The sequence below is a fragment of the Natrix helvetica genome (assembly GCF_964273705.1).
Source record: "Natrix helvetica genome assembly, chromosome: 1".
NCBI lineage: Eukaryota > Metazoa > Chordata > Lepidosauria > Squamata > Natricidae > Natrix > Natrix helvetica.
Window position 1 is genome coordinate 258,031,862 of NC_138548.1, and position 20,404 is coordinate 258,052,265.

General features: G+C 43.9%; 1 protein-coding gene across 8 annotated transcripts in view; it reads left to right on the plus strand.

Moving 5' to 3' along the window:
• Positions 1-20,404, plus strand: part of WIZ (WIZ zinc finger) — an 84,615-nt gene that overhangs the window by 26,845 nt on the left and 37,366 nt on the right. For all 8 annotated transcript variants that reach the window (XM_081937013.1, XM_081937015.1, XM_081937008.1 and 5 more), the window contains one exon: positions 19,780-19,837. In XM_081937013.1, coding sequence (XP_081793139.1) covers positions 19,780-19,837 — 58 coding nt within the window. The remainder of the gene's footprint in view (positions 1-19,779; positions 19,838-20,404) is intronic.

The window sequence follows — 20,404 nt, forward strand, 5'->3', positions numbered from 1 at the left end:
ATAACTTCTTGTGACTCTTATTGTGCCACATGTATTAATGAGAAATAAATATATCTTATGTTTGCTAATAAGTGAGAAATATGTTGTATTTCTTTGTCATATACAATCAGATTATCCTAATTTGCTTTTTAAAAAATAATGTACCATATTGTTCTATTTAGATTTTGGAATGTTTTGTCACTTGAATTGATCGGTGTTTGAACCTATGGATAAAGGGAGAATCTAGTTTTGTTTTATGCATTTATTCAACCTTTTCTAAAATTTTGTCTTAATATTAAGATACAGACTTTGTTTCAGATTACTATGGCGGGTAAAGTGCTGCTCTGCTAAGATCAAAATATTAAATTCATTTCTTGCTGTTTCCAAGAAATGAAGTCTTATAGACTAAGTATAGTTTCATATTCAGAAGAAGATAAATTGCTCTGTTTTTCCTCTGAAGGTTTCTAAAAATAGAGTGCTCTGAAGCTCCTATGAACAAAAGAATTCTGAAGCTCTACCTCTGCCATTGTCTCCTTTATCTGTATTTTGGCTGTTTTGTCTGAAGTGTTTCATCATTCAATACTCTAAAATGTATTTTCCTATGTCTCCCATAAGGATCCCCCCCCAATTGCTCAATTCTTGCAACAAAATCTCAGAATTTTATCTTATACAATATAATACAATAGCAGAGTTGGAAGGGACCTTGGAGGTCTTCTAGTCCAACCCCCTGACTAGGCAGGAAACCCTATACCGTTTCAGACAAATAGCTATCCAACATCTTCTTAAAGACTTCCAGTGTTGGGGTATTCACAACTTCTGGAGGCAAACTGTTCCACTGATTAATTGTTCTAACTGTCAGGAAATTTCTCCTCAGTTCTAAGTTGCTTCTCTCCTTGATTAGTTTCCATCCATTGCTTCTTGTTCTACCCTCGGGTGCCTTGGAGAATAGTTTGACTCCTTCTTCTTTGTGGCAACCCCTGAGATATTGGAACAATGCTATCATGTCTCCCCTAGTCCTTCTTTCTCTTAAGCTAGACATACCAGTTCCTGCAACTGTTCTTCTTATGTTTTAGTCTCCAGTCCCCTAATCATCTTTGTTGCTCTTCTCTGCACTCTTTCTAGAGTCTCCACATCTTTTTTACATAGTGGTGACCAAAACTGAATGCAGTATTCCAAGTGTGGCTTTACCAAGGCATTATAAAGTGGTATTAACACTTCACGTGATCTTGATTCTATCCCTCTGTTTATGCAGCCTAGAACTGTGTTGGCTTTTTTGGCAGCTGCTGCACACTGCTGGCTCATATTTAAATGGTTGTCCACTAGGACTCCAAGATCCCTTTCACAGTTACTACTGTTGAGCAAGGTACCACCTATACTGTACCTGTGCATTTCGTTTTTGTTGCCTAAATGTAGAACCTTACTCTTTTCACCATTGAATTTCATTTTATTAGATAGTGCCCAATGTTCAGGTTTGTCAAGATCCTTCTGCACCTTAAGCCTATCTTCTGGGGTGTTGGCTATTCCTGCCAGCTTTGTGTCATCTGCAAATTTGATGAATTCCCCATTTATTCCCTCATCCAAATCATTGATGAAGATCTAATGCATCTAATGTTCACGGATCTTTAAGAAGTAGAAGTACAAAGTTTAAAAATATATTTTAAAGATATACTTACAAGAGTCCAAACTTACTGTCTATTAGTTATTTGTTAATTCCAAAACATTACTAGACAAACCTATTGCTGTACATATGTTTAAAAGCTATTGTATACCTTTATGCATACAATTTAAATAAATAATATTTAATAAATAATATTTAGCACCTAGGCAGCTAATTATTTAGCATATAAATCATATTCAAATAAAATATTTAATTTATATTGCAGTCTTGCTTTGCAATGTTTATGAGCATGTGTAAAATACACACACACACACACACAGAATATCTGGTAGGTTCTTTCATTAGACATTTTAACTCATTCTCCCTCTCACACACATACAGGTGAAACTCGAAAAATTAGAATATCGTGCAAAAGTTCATTTATTTCAGTAATGCAACTTAAAAGATGAAAGTAATATATGAGATAGACTCATTACATGCAAAGCAAGATAGTTCAAGCTGTGATTTGTCATAATTGTGATGATTATGGCGTACAGCTCATGAAAACCTCAAATCCACCATCTCAGAAAATTTGAATATTACAGGCAATCAATAAAACAAGGATTGTACATAGAACAATATCGGACCTCTGAAAAGTATAAGCATGCATATGTACTCAGTACTTGGTTTGGGCCCCTTTTGCAGCAATTACTGCCTCAATGCAGCGTGGCATGGAAGCTATCAGCCTGTGGCACTGCTGAGGTGTTATGGAAGACCAGGATGCTTCAATAGCGGCCTTCAGATCTTCTGCATTGTTCGGTCTCATGTCTTGGCAATGCCCCATAGATTATGGATTCCGGTCTGGTGAGTTTGCTGGCCACTCAAGCACAGTAATCCCACGGTCACTGAACCAGGTTTTGGTGCTTTTGGCAGTGTGGGGAGGTGCCAAGTCCTGCTGGAAAATGAAGTCAGCATCCCCATAAAGCCTGTCTGGGGAGGAAAGCATGAAGTGCTCCAAAATCTCCTGGCAGACAGCTGCGTTGACACTGGACTTAATGAAGTACAGTGGACCAACACCAGCGGATGACATGGCTCCCCAAATCAACACAGACTGTGGAAACTTCACACTGGACTTCTGGTGCAGCTGACCACATGGAGTTTAGAGTGAGGGGTTTTCATACCTTCTCTTGAGCTTTGCATTTGAGCTTCTTGTTCCTGTGTAAGAGCATGTATTCTATTTGTTGTTGTAGGTGTCATACCTAGCTCTATAGGTTGTTTGAGCTAAGTTTGGTTGACGTTTGGAGGGAGATGCAATATATTTAGGAGATTATGCAATGTAGTGAGCTCTGCTCCTAGACGGTAGAGGGTTAATCCTATTATGTCCTGAAAAGTCATGTCTTAATCCCATCATCCTGGAGCTGAAGGTCTTTTGTTTTGTAGGTAGGATGGGCCAGTCTTTCTTAATGGACACAAAATATCTGCTGGGGGCCGGGAGCTGGGACTCTTAGTTTCTGTCTCCCTTAAGATTTTTTAAATTTCTCTTTTAGAAGAAATATTTTATCCTACCTTTTTTAACATTTCTCAAAATACTTCATTCCTCTGGGAGGGTATGTGTGCTACACCTCCCACCTCATATCCAACTATTCTGGATGGCTTACAAAATGAGGAACCTTAAAAACATTTTAAAAACGTTTATTATTAAGGCAACAGATTAAAAACATTAAAAATCATAGAGAAAAGATAGCAGAGAAGGGAGTTGGAAAAGGGGGCGGGAGTTGGTGGGGAAGAAGTGGCATTGAACTTAATTAGCCAACCTCCATCATGAAGCTTTCCCATTGGTCGCCAATCCAATCTGGCAGACCTAGGATTGGATTGGGCAAATAGAGGATATGGAGGGAATCTGAAAAGGGAAAACAAAAATAGTGGATTGAAAGTAGGCCTCTTTTCCCTGCCCTATTAGACAGTTTCTAGATTTGTGATATTTTCTTTACCCCATCTTTTCTATGGTAACCATATTTGCATGATAATACAATAAGCACACTTATTGCTTTGGTTTAGTATGTTTTCCATGTCAAGTGTATAGGCTAGATCATCGGTAGGTTGTTCCTGGTTCGGCCCGGTTCAGCTGAACCAGTAGTGGAATTCAGGCCTGGGTCACAGAACCAGCAGCTAACCAGGCCTGCAATGCCCCTGAAACGGTTCCGTCACTGCCGCTGGGCCGCCACCATTTTGGTTTTTAGTGACTGCACTTGTGCAGTTCACTGTAAATTGTTCTGTGCATGCATTTACATTGAACAGCACATGTGCACACAGCACGCATTTTGCATGCACTCTCGCTTCGCTTGCGCTGGCGTGCATTGCACACCAGGTGCAAACCAGTAGTAAAATTGGCAGCAACCTACCCCTGGGCTAGACAGTGAGTAGTTTAAAGTGTCTCAACCTTAACTATAGCTGCATATTGATTGGTGTACATTAATCACAATTTACTGTTTCATATAAACCTGAGATCATGGCTAACTAAATGGATTATGCTTAAGATACAATATGTTTTCCACATAAATAATACAAGGGGCAAGAGGGGCCACAAAACAATGCTGCACCTTGAGCAGTATCTTCTTTGAGCCATATCTCCTTTGCTTCTGGTTCTTGTCATGCCTGTGAGAGTGAGATGTTAATGGAAAATACTAGAAAGGGGAAGACTGAGCCTTTCACCACTGTTTCCAGGGCCTCTAGTGGAGTTTATTTTCAGGGAAATTACAGAGCTACAGGAGGAATAATTAGATTTTTCCCCCTTCTCCACCATGTCTCCAGGAAAAGTCTTCCAAGATTGATAGATGAACTGTCATTGAAATTGATCATTTTAAATTGGAAAAGCAGACCAAAAGTAGAGTAATGTTATAGATGTAAAATTGTGTATCTACCAGAAGATGAAACAAGCAGATTTCTTATTCAAATCAAATCCTTTATCACAGAACTTGTATCTAGTAGAATTCTAAAGCTCTGAGAAAGGAAACTGATTTCAGATTGATATTCAGTATCACCAGAGGTGGGTTCCTACCGGTTCAGCCTGGTTCGGCCAAACCGGTAGTGGTATGGTGGCATGGGTCGCTAGAACCCAGCAACCCAGGCCTGCCATGCCCCCAAAATGGTTCTCCGGTCAGCGCCGTCGGCACCACCATCTTGTTTTTAAGTTCTGAGCATGTGCAGAACAATTTTAATTAAATTCTGCATGCGTGCGCATCCAGTGAGCATGCGCAAAGCACGCACACAAGCGAAATGGCAGTAAAGCCGGCCGGAACCCACCCCTGAGTATTACTCAATCTTTACAGCACAAGCTTTTTGGCCACAGCATATAATTGTAAAGAAGAGAATTTACTATTCTCATATCTGATTTAATACACTTGTAACATCCTGCAAGGAATGTATTTTTCAGCCTTCCCTGGGGCCCAATGTTATAAGATTTCTCTGAGTGTTCTGGACAGAATTTCACATAACATCTGGAGCAGCTGATAATGGTTCTATTATCTTTCTAATATTGGCTTTCCATTTAGGTAATGAAATGCTGCTTAGAATTTTGATCAGCATTGATCTGCAACTGAAGAATATTCCACTCTTCAGAACTGTAAAGACAGGATGGATAAATGCCCAGTTCTGCCTCTCTAATTTATTTTACCAGCAGTTGGCTCCTGACAAGATAAAATCTGTTGATTTAAGAACACATGTTGTACTTGGACACCATGTTGCTTGTAGTTTGTCAGTACTTTGTCACAGAACCAAGATTTGATACATCCTACATGACTGAATGGTTAAAACAACAACAATTTTTACTAAATTTGTAAAATTTAGTTTGAACAAGTACTCATATTTTAATAGCTAACCCAAAATCTAATGGTACAGAAATTGTGGCTCCTAATGCCAAAATCTCCTATAAAAGAAACAGACTACTTTAAAATATAGCAATAGCACTTAGCAATAGCACATAGTCTTATATATTGCTCCACAGTACTTTACAGCACGCTCTGATGGTTTACAAATGTCAGTATATTATCCCCAACCATCTGGGTTCTCGTTTTACCGGCTTCGGGAGGATGGAAGGCTGAGTCAACCTTGAGCCGTCAGGATCAAACTCCTATCTGTGGCCACAGTCAGCCTATAATATGGCATTCTAACCACTGCCCCACCACACAACTATAATGTATATATTACATTATAGTTGATTGTCATCAAATCATGGTACTGGAAACAGATTTTCCCTTGGTGATCTGTCCCTTTTTGTGGAATTTTCAGGTGTTCCAATTGTACACTCATCACTATTATAACTGAGTCTATCCACCTTCCCACTGGTTTTTTCTCTTTATTGCCACCTTTCTCAGCCTAGAGTCTTCACTAGAAAGCTGTACCTTTACATAATGTGTGTCTGAATTTCAGTATGATCATGTATGCCTTGAGTGAGAATTCTGGATTGATTTGTTCATTTGTTATGGCTGCCCATAATATTACCAGAACTCTTCTCCAAATACAAAGTTCAAAAGTGGCAATAGCAATTGCACTTAGACTTATATACCGCTTCATAGTGCTTTTATAAGCGGTTTACAGAGTCAGCATATTGCCCCCAACAATCTGGGTCTTCATTTTACTGACCTCAGAAGGATGGAAAGCTGAATCAACCTCCTGCTTTCAATTTTTGCTTCCATCAAATGTTATAGAGAATGCCATGATTCTATCTTTGTAGGTATAGACAGAACCACTATTTCATTATTTTTTTAAAAAAGAATTTTATTGGTTTTTTAAAAATTTTTTGGGAAAAGTGTAGGTGGATATACAAAAAAAATTTTTGGCAGCTCCATCGTGCTAGAGGTAGGAATCTCCAATTCTCACAACTTTTTACAGAAAAAAAAAACAAAAGATAAAAGATAAGCAGAAACAGCATCTTATTATACATTGTATCAACCATGTGTTCAATCATCTCTTTTGCCACTTTCTAATATATCAACAATTAGAATGATATTCCAGATATATTTATTTTTGTGACCTGAGTCTTTCTATTATTGTTCCCTCCCCCGTGTCCCCAGGCGGAGTTGCAGCCCCTCCCTCCTTCATGTCTTGTGTGTAGTCGCCTTTTTCACTACTTCTTATATTTCCGTCCTCTAGGAGGGCACTATGTTTTTTAATGAAGGCCTCTGCCTCCACGACTGTGTTAATTCTAATTCTGTTTCCCTCCCAGAAGATCAGCATTATTTCTGGCAATAACCATCTAAACCAAATTCCCTTATTATATAATTTCTTTGATAAGGAGGAATACTTCCTCCTCTTATCTCTTTTTTTTTTCAGAATTTGCTTAAGAATGGCAATTTCTTTATCTTTATATTTTAGTGGTCTCCCCCTCTGAGCCCCTAGAATCTCATCCCTCGTAGTCTTCCTAAGAAATTTAACATGTACTTCCCTTGGAACATTATATGTTCTGGCATATGCTGAATTAATCCTATAAACCAGATCCATATCCCACCACAACTGTTCTTTATCTCTTTTAATATATTCTGCTAAAATTGTACTGATAATATCCTTAAGATCTTCATCTTCTGTCTCCTGCAGGTTCTGGAATCTGAGAAAGAAGGACATTCTTTCAAGTTCTATCTTTGCCATAAAATTTTCCAATTCGATATTCTCCTTCTGGACTGCCTTAACCTCCTCCCCCAGCCCAGTCCCACCCTCCTCCAGCACACCAATTCTCTGTTTATTTTCTGTTATTTGTTGCTGCACACTTTTAAGCTCATCTCTAAAATCTGCTACCTCCTTTTTCAACTCATTTTGTCCCTGCATAATAGCTTGAAACATTTGAGTAACAGATAAATCTTTTGAACTCTCTCCAGTCTTTTCTTGTAAAAATGATGAAATTTTTGTCTGTTGAATCGTTGGACTGGATGCAGTAGAAATCGGTGCCAAGGCTGCTTTGCCTGTAGGTGGTTTTCTGGGCCCCATTGTCTAAGTTCAGAAAGAGTATGAATCTTTTGCAAAAGAAATAGCATCTGTGAAGCGCGCAGCCGAGCGAGTCCGAGAAGACAGGCAAATCCAAAAGTGAAAATTAACCCTCTGTCACAGTTCCAAGCCAAGAAGTCACTCAAAAAAAAAAAGGAAATCAAATAGTCCAAATCCAGAAAGACCACGTAACAGGAGAGGCTCCAAGAGTCCTTCAGGGGGGATAATATGAAGCCAGACTTTCTTCAAAGGTAGTTTCAAAAGGCAGACTTCATTTATAAGTGCGAAGAAGAAGAAGGAAGCAGGCCATCTTGACTCCTCCTCGGGATCAGGAGCAGAACATTAAAAACTTCCATAAAGCTTTCAAAACAACTCAGCAATCAGCTCTTGCAGTTATGATATACATCTTTTCACATAGTTAGTTCAAGTGGCTAATTCAATTTTTTGCTCTCTATCTCCATTCCGAGATTGAGAGACAGTCCAAATGCCGTTTTGCCTGAGAGGGGTAGAAGAAAAAAAGGAACCCCCCTCCAATCTTCCTACTTCACACAGATTGAATCCACAACTTGTAAAAAAGCCGCTACTCGTCAGCTAAAAGCAAATAAGGAGATTGGAGTGAATTTCTCACCTCCAGCACTTCAGCCGCTGCATGTAGTTAACTCTTTCCTTCCGGAATCCATTCAGTGAAGGTGCTGTTATGCACCCCCTGTTGTGGCCCAGCCGGTGCCGGTGCCGCTGTCACCAGACTCCGACAGCGAGGTGTCCTCTGAGTCGGCTCAAGAGGAGGTGGGGGACCCTGGACAGGGTTCCGACGCTGAGCAGGGTGCAGAGAGGCTGGTTGGCCACCAGGGGGCGCCTGAGGCATGGAGCAGTGGTGAAAGCCAAAGGAAGGGGGCTCCTGATGTCATGCCTTGGAGCAGTGGGGAGGAGTCACAGGACAGTGAGTCAGACAGCAGTGAGCTATTAGATGCTCGTTACCGACGTGCTACCCGGCGTAAGGAGCAATTGAGCAATTACCGGAGGTAATGGCTCTCAGCTGCTGATCATTAGACTCCTCTCCAGACTATAAAGGGACTGCTTGTGGACACACCCTTTGCAGGAATCAACTGATCATTGGAGTTGGAGAAGCTCAGATCTGTGTCGTACTTTGGCAGGCTGGATTGCTGCTAAAGGTTTTACCTGGATTACTGTCAATCTGTTCCCTGGACCTTGGCTGCTAAGGTGATTATCTGGAGCTTGGTAGCTGGATTGCTGCCAAGGGGTGTCGCTGTAGCTGGATTGCTGCCCAGAGTGCTATCTTGACCTTGGCAGGCTGGATTGCTGCCAAGGTGGAACCTGTATGTCAATAAACATCTTTGAAGAGACTTTGTGTCGGAGTGTCTTGGTATACAAGAGGAGGGGGTCAGAACAGATTGATTCCTGCCCCAAACAAAACTCCATTAAGTTGCAATGGAGCAACTACAAGCTGAGATGGCCCAGTTGGCTCAACTGATTGCTTTGCTGGCTGGTCAGGTCTCTCAGCTCCAGGGGCTTGCAAACCCCCTCCAGCCAAGGAGGAAATGTCCAGTGGCTACACCAGACAAGTTTGATGGCAAACAAGCAATGTTTGCAGCGTTCCTGGGCCAATGCCAGCTGTTTATCAGCTTGAGAGCGGAGGACTTTCCCACTGACCGGACGAAGGTGGGATTTATCATCAGCTTGCTCTCAGGCACAGCAGCGAGGTGGGCCACTCCATTGCTCTCCCAACCGAGCCCCCTGCTGGACGATTTTCAGGGTTTTTGTAACCATCTCCGGCTGATGTTTGAAGATCCCATTAAGGGGGAAACAGCCACCAGACTCCTGAAAGAGTTGCACCAAGGGTGTGGTTCTTTGCAGGATTATGTCAGCGAATTCCGGCTGCTTAGTCAGGACTCTGCTTGGAATGAGCCAGCCCTTATGGACACTTTCCAGGACGGCCTATCAGATGGCCTGCAGGACGAGCTTGTGAGGGTGGACAGGCCTCCAACGTTCGACGCGTTGGTTCATTTGTGCCTCCGGATAGACGCCCGGCTGCAGAGGCGGAGGCCTCGCCGCGTGTCCCAGGAGACCAGTAGGGTGCCGGTCCCTCACGAGACTGCAGTTGCACGGGAGGAGCCCATGGAGTTGGGTGCCGCCAAACCCCGCTTGTTGCGCACGGAGATGGACAAACGGCGTGCAGGGGGGTTGTGTTTCTACTGTGGGGATTTTGGACACTTGGCTTTGGTTTGCCCCAAAAAGGGTAGGGGGGCTGTGCAGACTGCGGCCTCCCCTCAGCAACGTGTCGGGAAACGGGCGGGGCCCAATCTGAGGGAGACTTCGGGTCGGGCACAGGCCGGAACAGAGGCGGAGGGGCCTCCACGACATCTGATTCTTGCAGCGCACATTCTCTTGTCGGGTAGTCCGCAGGGAATTCCAGCCCATGCCTTGGTCGATTCCGGGGCTACCACGAATTTTATGGATGCAGCGTTTGTCACGAAATATCACGTCCCTCTGTGCCCGGTAGACCCTCCGATGCGAGTGGAGACCATTGACGGCCGGGTGCTTCTGTCTGGACCCATCAAGAACGCCACGCAGCCTTTGTGCCTGATCCTCGGGGAGCATGAGGAGGCCATTCAATTTTACGTGGCTTTGGGTCTGCATTTCCCCGTGGTGTTGGGCTTGGCTTGGCTGCGGGCGCACGATCCCCAGATCTACTGGTCGCAGAACCGCATTTCGTTCCCGTCCTTGCAATGCGTGGACCATACCCGTCATGTTTGCGCGGGGCAGGTGCCCAGTTCGGCTGAGGTGACAGTGCCGCCGGATTTAGCGGAGTTCGCGGACGTGTTTAGCGAGCAGGAGGCGGATCAACTGCCACCGCACCGGCCTTACGACTGTCCCATTGACCTAGTACCTGATGCGAAACTCCCGACGGGCCGCCTATACTCCATGTCTGAACCGGAGTTGGCCGCATTGCGGGACTTCCTTGACAAGAACCTGGCCCGGGGTTTTATCCGGCCTTCGTCTTCGCCCTTGTCTGCCCCGGTTTTGTTCGTCAAAAAGAAGACCGGGGATCTAAGACTTTGTTGCGATTACCGGCGCTTGAACGCCATCACAATCCGTAATCGCTACCCGTTGCCTCTGATTCCCGAGTTGTTGGAGCGGCTCCGGGAGGCCGTGGTGTTTACAAAACTGGACTTACATGGAGCTTACAATCTGGTTCGAGTCAGGGCGGGGGACGAATGGAAGACAGCTTTTGGCACCCGATACGGACATTTTGAGTATACGGTCATGCCGTTCGGGTTGACCAATGCCCCAGCTGTCTTCCAACATTTTATGAACGATATCTTTCGGGACCTTTTGGATCAGTTTGTCGTCATCTACCTGGACGACATCTTGATCTACTCTACGTCTCGGAAGGATCATCAACAGCACTTGCGTCAAGTCTTGCAGCGCCTTCGAAAGCATCGCTTGTTTGCCAAGCTGGAGAAGTGTCAGTTCTGGCAGACCACCATCGAGTTCCTGGGGCACCGTATATCCCCTGAAGGAATTGCGATGGAGCCAGGCAAGGTGGAGGCATTACGAAGTTGGCAATCTCCTCGACGGATGAAAGATGTTCAGAGACTCCTCGGGTTTGCCAACTACTACCGGTCCTTCATCCCCGGCTTTGCTTTCTTGACCGCGCCCCTCACTCGGCTCCTGCAAAAGAAAGTGCCGTTTCACTGGGGGTCCACGGAACAACAAGCGTTCGTGGCCTTGAAGCGCGCTTTTACAAAGGAGCCGATCTTGAAACACCCTGATCCCCATCGCCCCTTTGTAGTCGAGGCGGATGCGTCCGACATCGCGGTGGGGGCGGTGTTATTGCAGGCTCACGCCCCTGATGGCACCCTTTTCCCTTGCGCCTATTACTCTCGGAAACTCAATCCTTCCGAGCGCAATTATACCATCTGGGAGAAGGAGTTGCTGGCTATCAAGGCGGCGTTCGAAGCCTGGCGACATCACCTGGAGGGGGCCAGGCATCAGGTCGAAGTCCGGACAGACCATCGGAATCTGGAGTTTTTGACAACAGCCCGGAAGCTCAATCAGCGCCAGATCCGGTGGTCTCTGTTTTTTGCCCGGTTCCACTTCAAGGTCACGTATATCCCCAGTGCCTTGAACCAGAGGGCGGATGCCCTATCTAGAAAGCCGGAGTACTCAGACCCTGCTGACTCACTGCCCCCCCGGACGGTCCTACCCGTCGAGTCCTTCGCTGCAATCCAGGAACCCGTGGATTTACGGTCGTTGATACGGAATGCGCAGCGAAACGACGAGTGGGTAGAACAACGGCGGGCAGAGGTAGGGCCGACATCCCCGTGGACCTTTGACGAGGACCTTTTGAGGTATCGGGATCGGCTCTACGTGCCTGCAGGACCACTCCGTGGATTGGTTCTCTCCCAATGTCATGACACTCCGGCAGCGGGACACTTTGGCCTGTTCAAAACTTTGCACCTGGTTTCCCGTACGTTTTGGTGGCCTCGCCTGCGACACGACGTGCAGACGTACGTCACGTCATGTGTGCAGTGTCGACAGGCCAAATCAGCGACGGGAGCTCCTCCAGGCTTGCTACAGCCATTGCCGACCCCGGACAGACCCTGGGGAGCCGTGTCCATGGACTTCTTGACGGAACTGCCTCCGTCGTCCGGTTTCACTACGGTCCTAGTGGTGGTGGACATGCTCACCAAGATGGCGCATTTCATCCCCTGCCGGAGATTGCCGACAGCCCGCGCCACCGCCCGCATGTTCCTCCAGCACGTGTTCCGGCTGCACGGCCTACCTGACCGGGTCGTCTCCGATCGTGGTACACAATTCACGGCCCAGTTCTGGAAAGGGCTGATGGCCGCTCTTGACGTTCAAGTTTGTCTGTCCTCGGCGCACCATCCCGAAACCGATGGAGGGACGGAGAAGGTGATTGGGATTCTGGAACAATATCTGCGCTGCTTCGTGAACCAGCAGCAGAACAATTGGGCGGAGTACCTCGCCGTGGCGGAGTTTGCGTTCAACAACTCTCAGCACTCCTCCACACGGACGACGCCTTTCATGGCGAACGTCGGGTACCACCCTCGTTTTTTCCCTCTCACTCCCGTGGACTCTCCGGTCCCCGCAGCGCAGGATTTCCTCTCTGAGCTTCAGGCGGTTCACCAGATGGTGCGCCGCTACTTGAATCAGGCGAAGGAGGATTACAAGCGGGTGGCGGACAGGTCTCGCCGTGCGGTGCCGGAATTGGCCGTGGGTGATCGCGTGTGGTTGTCCACGCGGCATCTTCCGTCCCACCGGCCTTCGAGGAAGTTGGACCACCGGTATCTGGGGCCGTTCCCTGTGGAGGCCGTTATCAATCCGGTGGCCTATCGCCTGACCCTCCCGCGCTCGATGCGAGTACACCCGGTGTTCCATCGCTCGCTCCTGATCCCTGAGCGGTCGGATTGTCCTCTCCGACGTCCCTCTTCGCCCCTGCCGTCGTCGCCTGAGGTGCACGCACGGCCATCGCACAAAGTGACCCGGATCCGTGACTCGAGATGGCTCAAGGGTCGGTTCCAGTATTTGGTCGACTGGGCGGACGAGGACTCGGACGGTGGGACCTGGACCGATGCGACGGCTGTGCATGCTCCAGCTTTGGTGCGGGCCTATTATGGACGTTTTCCCTCCCGACCGCATCCCGAGCGTCAGGCCCGGGGGAAGGGCCCTGCGGTGAGGGATAGTGTTGTGGCCCAGCCGGTGCCGGTGCCGCTGTCACCAGACTCCGACAGCGAGGTGTCCTCTGAGTCGGCTCAAGAGGAGGTGGGGGACCCTGGACAGGGTTCCGACGCTGAGCAGGGTGCAGAGAGGCTGGTTGGCCACCAGGGGGCGCCTGAGGCATGGAGCAGTGGTGAAAGCCAAAGGAAGGGGGCTCCTGATGTCATGCCTTGGAGCAGTGGGGAGGAGTCACAGGACAGTGAGTCAGACAGCAGTGAGCTATTAGATGCTCGTTACCGACGTGCTACCCGGCGTAAGGAGCAATTGAGCAATTACCGGAGGTAATGGCTCTCAGCTGCTGATCATTAGACTCCTCTCCAGACTATAAAGGGACTGCTTGTGGACACACCCTTTGCAGGAATCAACTGATCATTGGAGTTGGAGAAGCTCAGATCTGTGTCGTACTTTGGCAGGCTGGATTGCTGCTAAAGGTTTTACCTGGATTACTGTCAATCTGTTCCCTGGACCTTGGCTGCTAAGGTGATTATCTGGAGCTTGGTAGCTGGATTGCTGCCAAGGGGTGTCGCTGTAGCTGGATTGCTGCCCAGAGTGCTATCTTGACCTTGGCAGGCTGGATTGCTGCCAAGGTGGAACCTGTATGTCAATAAACATCTTTGAAGAGACTTTGTGTCGGAGTGTCTTGGTATACAAGAGGAGGGGGTCAGAACAACCCCCTATGCTCCCCGGCTCCTAAGGCGAAACTGGAGACCCCCCCATGGCTGCCGCCTATCCGGGGGGTTCCAGCAAGCCGCCCTATGGCAGGTGGTCCCTCCAAAACCGCCTGTGCTCCTAAAAGGAGCCCACCGGAGAAGCAAATAGCGGACCAACGTCTGTCACCTTCGGAAACCGGAAGTGATCTCACTATTTCATTATTTTTTAAGACCTTCATATAATGTATTTCAAGTGCTAGTCTGTGCCATATTTGTTGCTTGCTTGTCCCGTAACGTTGATGGTTGAGTCTAAAAAGCAGAAGTTATCCACCACTTCGATAACTTCATCATCAGTCCTAAGGCTGGTTATTCTGCCTGTTGTCCTTAGTTCTTCTTTAAATTCAATCTTAGTCTCATTTTTTTTCAGTGTGCTCCTTGATTTTGGTTATTAAATCCTTTGTATTTTTAACTATAGTGATTAATAACCAACTATCATCATTGCAAAGTTTATTGATGCTTCTTCCTCCATTTGTCATACTCATCTTTCTATCCTCTTAATATATATTCAGCATGTAGGTTGAATAAATAAGGAGAGAGCATGCAGCCTTGTCACATTCCTTTGGCAACCTGGAGCCTGCCTGTTTCATAAAGTTCGGTCTATACTGTAGTTTCCTGACCAGTGGTGGGTTTCAAAATTTTGTAGAACCTCTTCTGTAGGTGTGGCCTGCTTTGTGGAAGTGGCTTGCCAGCCATATAACCGGGTGGGAGTGGCTTGCCAGCCATATGACCGGGTGGGAGTGGCTTGAAAGCCATGTGACTGGGTGGGCATGGCCAACTTGTTAAATGTGGTGAGACTCACTTAACAACGCTCTTGCTTAGCAACCAAAATGTTGGCTCAGAAACTCTGGCATTTGAAGCATGCAAGTCTTAAAGCTGTCAAGTTACATGACCCTTGCAACCCTAACCCTTTAGAAAAAAAAAACCCAGGGGTGTTCAAACTTGACAGCTTTAAGGCTTGTGGACTTCAACTCCCAGAATTCCTCCTCTTACTCTTCATCTTGATGATGTGTGGACAGGCGGGGGGTGGGAGCTGGAACCGGTTCTAAACGGCACTGTAGATTTGTGGAACCTCTTCTATAGAAGAGGTTAGAACTGGCAGGAACCCACCCCTGTTCCTGACATATATAAATTTTTCATGAGGACAATGGGATACCCATTTTTATGAGGATTTTCCACAGCTTGATGTGTTCAACATAGCCAAAGGCATTTCTATAATCAATGAAACACATGCTAAATTATTTCTAGTATTTTGTGCTATCTCAATTATCCATTGTGCATCAACATAAATGTCTGAGGTTCCTTGGCCTTTTCTAAAGCCAGCTTGAACATCTGGCATCTCTTTTTCCATATAGTGCTCTAATCTGTATTGGATGATCCTAAGCATTATTTGTGCTAGCATGTGAAATTAAGGCTACTGTACAATACTTTGCACACTCTGTTAAGCCTCCTTTTTTGGTATTAGTACATAGATTGACCTCTTCCAATCTGTTGGCCGCTATGTCATTCCCCAAATATGCTGGCATAACTTAGTTAGAGCTTTTACTGATTCTTCTTCTGTTACTTGCCAAAGGTCTGTGGGTATTCTGTCACTTCCTGTAGCCTTCAGACTTGGTAGTCAAAAGCATGCTGATCTAACTTCATCTTCTACTTCTAGAGATTCTTATAAGTGAGGAATATTTTCTAAGGAATCTTGGTTGTTGACATCTTAACTGTACAGTATTTCAGTACACTCCTATCTTTGTTTAATCTCCTTTGAATCTGTTGCTATCTGTACATTGGTATTTTTAGCACACCAATTTGAGGTTGGAACTACTTCTGAATTCAGAGATCTTTTGAAAGACATTCCTTGTTTTTCCATTTTCAGTGTCTTTACACATGTTGTTGAAATCCTGCTTCTTGTCTCTACCTACAAGTCTCTGTAATTCTTTGTTAAATTTATTTCTGAGATTTTGGTCTTTCTTGGCTTTGGCTTCTCTTCTTGGCAATTTCCATGGTTGTTTTGACTCCTTTTTTACTTTCTTCTGTTTCTTCATTTCTGGCAGTCTCTTTTCACATTAATCCTTTAAAGAAGTCATTCTTTAAATTCTTTCCACTGTTCCTCTCGTTTTCTATCAATTAGGTTCAGAACCTCAAAACAATTCCTCATTCATCCTTGAAAATGATGGGTGTATTTCAAGATCATCTCGTACAAATTAACGAGTTTTCTTCTTCTTTAGTTTAACTTCGAATTTACATAGGAGCAGTTTGGGATCTGTTCCACCTGGCTATGTCTTTATTGCTATAATTGAGTTACTTCATTTAGCAACAACATAAATCAATTTGATTTCCACATATTTTATCTGGTAATGTTAGTGTATTGAGGTATTACCTTAATACGATTTTTATACCGCCCCCTCTCCCCAAAGGGACTCGGGGCGGTGTTTTTGTTGTTTGAATTAGCTATGAAGAATTCATTGGAGGGGCAGAAATTTATAAGCTGGTCTCCTGCTTCATTTTAGCTTGCTAAATCATACAATCCAATTATAGTTTCCTCTTTCATATTGGCAACTTTGGCATTCCAGTCTCCAATCACAAGAAACACATTTTACTTGCATCTTCTGTTGGTTCCAAATTGAACGTGATCATAAAATACAGCAACTTCCTCTTCTTCCGCATTGGCAGCTGGAACATAAATTTGAATAATCACCATATTAAAGGGTTATACACAACAGCTCATCAATATTATTTGGCTATTGATTGCACTGTAGCAATGTACTGTTCTTACTATATTCGTCGTAACTATAAAAGCAGTGCCGTTCCTTCTTTGTTTTTCATATCCTGAATACTGAACTGTCTGATCTGATTAAAGATGTACAATTTCAATCCATCTCCATTCTCTAATGTCTAAAATGTCAATTTGTAGTCATTTCACTTAATCTTTCATTCTGTTGAACTTCCCCGTGTTCTTGCTTCTTTCATTCCATGTTCCTTCTGTAATTCTGTCTTTAAAGCTTTGGATCTTCTTTTCCTGTAGGGCAATATAACAATTAGACATCCTACAGGCTTTCATTCTAGCCACGTCAAAACACCATTAGTACTCTGAAAGATTCTGAGCTCTCCAATAACACATGGAATGCCATCTGACCTGAGGGGCCTATAACCCAGCACTATACTCTCAATCACTTTCTATTTTCTATTCCATGTGTTTTTCTTGGTAAAAATGCAGGAGTGGTTTACCATTGCTTTGTCTTGTGCAATAGGAATTGTTGCCTTATCATTGTCACTAAAGCGATTATTCGCTTCCTATATCCTACACAGGTAGACCTCACTTAGTGACTGCTTCATACAGTTTGCAGTTACCGCTGTAATGAAAAAGTAGCTTTGCAGCCAATCCTCTCATTTACAACCTTCACAGATCTGTAAAGGAAAAAAAAGCTGTAATAAGATTGTAAGTCTTGGTTTCACTCGCTTTAACTGTGTAGGTGGAAGGACTTTCATTCCTTTGGTAGTGCCTGCTGGGAATGTATACTTTTGGCATACAGTTCTTGATGTTCTTTGCTTATCCCTCCCAGGAACACCCCCAACCACAATCAGGAAGACCCACAGGACTTTAGGAGGGGACATAATAATACTCTTTTTAAAATGTAAAATGCTTTAGTTGTAGGTTGCTTCCCTTGATTAGTTTCCATCCATTGCTTCTTGTCTTACCTTCTGGTGTTTTGAAAAATAGGTTCACCCCCTATTTTTTGTGGCACCCCTCAAATACTGGAACACTGCTATCATGTCACCCCTCATCCTTCTTTTCGTTAAATTGCCCAACTTCTGCAACCATTCTTCATATGTTTAAGCCTCAGTTCCCTAATTATATTTATGGCTTTTCTCTGCACTGTTTGTAGAGTTTCCACATCTTTTTTATATTGTAGTGACCAAAACTGGGTACAATATTCTAAGTGCTGTCTTATCAAGGCATTATAAAGTGGTAATAACACTTCGTGTGATCTTGCAGAATATATTAAGAGAAATAAAGAACAGTTGTGGTGGGATATGGATCTGGTTTACAGGATTAATTCAGCATATGCTAGAACACACAATGCTCCAAGGGAGGTACATGTTAAGTTTCTTAGGAGGACCACAAGGGATGAGGTGCTACGGGCCCAAAGGGAGGGACCATTAAAATATAAAGATAAAGAAATTACCATTCTTAAGCAAATTCCGAAAAAAATAAGGGAAAAAAGGAGGAAGTATTCCTCCTTATCAAAGAAATTATACAATAAAGGAGTTTGGTTTAGATGGTTATTGCCAGAGGGAATGTTGATTTTTTTGGGAGGGAAATAGAATTAGAATTAATACAATGGAGGAGGCAGAAGCCTTCATTAAAAAACATAGTTCTCTCCTAGAGGACGAAAATAGGGCAGGTGGTGAAAAAGGTAGTAATGTGCAAGATATGAAGGGGGGGACTGCTATGGCTCCATCTGGGGACAGGGAGGAAGCAATAACGAAAAGACTCAGGTCACAAAAATAAATGTATTTGAAATACTATGATAATTGTTGATATACTAGAAAGTGACAAAGAAAGAGATGATTGAACACATGGTTGATATAATGTAAAACAAGATTCTGTTTATGCTTATCTTTTATACGTTGTTTTTAACATTGTAAAAATTGTGAGATTTGGGGGGATTTCTACCACTAGCACGGGAGCTGCCAAAATTTTCTTTGTACCCTTTTTACCTTTCCCTATAAATGTTTAAAAACCAATAAAATTCTTTTTTAAAAAAACACTTCATGTGATCTTGATTTTATTCCTCTGTTAATACCGCCTAGAACTGTGTTGGTATCACCCACTGTTTCCCTATTTGCTTTTGGCTGCCATTGAAATGGGGAGGGGGGGCTGGTATTTGGGAGGGGAAGCTTTAGTACAGGAGAGATTGTAAATTGGGTGTTTTGGTCTCACCGTCTACTGCGCATGCTGGAGATTAGTGCTTGGTGTCGGTCAAGGCCAACCGTCCGCATACCTTCCTGATGATGTTCCTTGAAGATGGAACTCACATGACTCCTAAGGGATTTACAGATTGGACAGTGGGGTGAGGGTTGCCAGGGGGAGGGGGTTGGTCACATATTGATATGTATGATTTTGCGCGCTTTTGCTTCAGATCTTGCTTTACTTAGCTACTATCTTTTCACAACCAGTAAAAGTACTCTTAATTCTGCAAAATGGAGTTAAGTGGCTTCTTTCTTGGTTACTGAGGGAGGCTGGCTTGACAGTTGGCTTTTTTGGCAGTTGCAGCACACACATTATTTTAAGTACATTGTTCTTTAAGTTTAAAATAGAAACTTCAATTCAGAGGAAGAAAGATTTTAATATTATCAAATGCACAATACCTCTTTTTTTGAGTGCGGTTTAGAAAATGCAAAATATATGGTCTCACTCCTAATGGTGAAATTATTGAAGCAAAACCAAGCACGACTAAATAATTTGACTTGTATAAGAAGAATGCGTGGACATGCTTAATTTCAAATCTGTTGTTATTTATTTTAAACTGCTTTACTGCAAAAATGATTATATCAAATTGTTTGTGTTCAAGATTAAATAGCGGTTAGAAATAGGTTAGAAATTCCATGCTAATCCAAAATCACCCCCATGAAGGCACAGAAGCTGGGTGAGTTTATCTGCTGGGAAGGCTGTATTGCTTTGAAATTACATGATTGTAAATTATACAAAACCCTCAATATTATGTGCTGACAGCTTGTAATGTTACTTTTTCTCTCTTGCAGATGATGTCAGCCTTTCTCACGGTATCATATCTATCACAACTCAGAAGAAAGAAGCCTGGTAAGTGTTCACATTTATGAGAAAGAATTAGCATTTTAACATTCTGTGGATAAATTTAGTTTTCTCTTGCATTGGAACATTAAGCTTAATTTAATGACATGCAAAATAAGGTGTATAACCTCACCCATAGAACCCTTTTGGGAATTCCATAGCCGTTCTTTGAAGTGAGGCATAATCAAGCCAGATACATGTACATTTTCAATCAGTGGATAACATGCAACGTGTCTACTACCTGAGGATTGATCCTAAATACATTTATTTGAGAATTGTGAAAAATTATGGAAAACTGCCAGAAAAAAATGAATATGGTTAGAGTTGGTGTAATATCATCGCTTATTTAAGCCTTTTAAGTAATAGGTTGTTTCATATTTTAATAGTTCTTGCTGCTATATTAATAATGTAGTAGGAGTATGGCTGTGAAACTAAACAAGAGTTTCAGTCTCCCCCATTACTAACGTTGGCAAATAGCAACTATTCTGGCTGAGACTGCTGGGGCTATTTTGGCAAATAGCAATAGCACTTAGACTTATATACCGTTTCACTGTGCTTTACAGCCCTCTCTAAGTG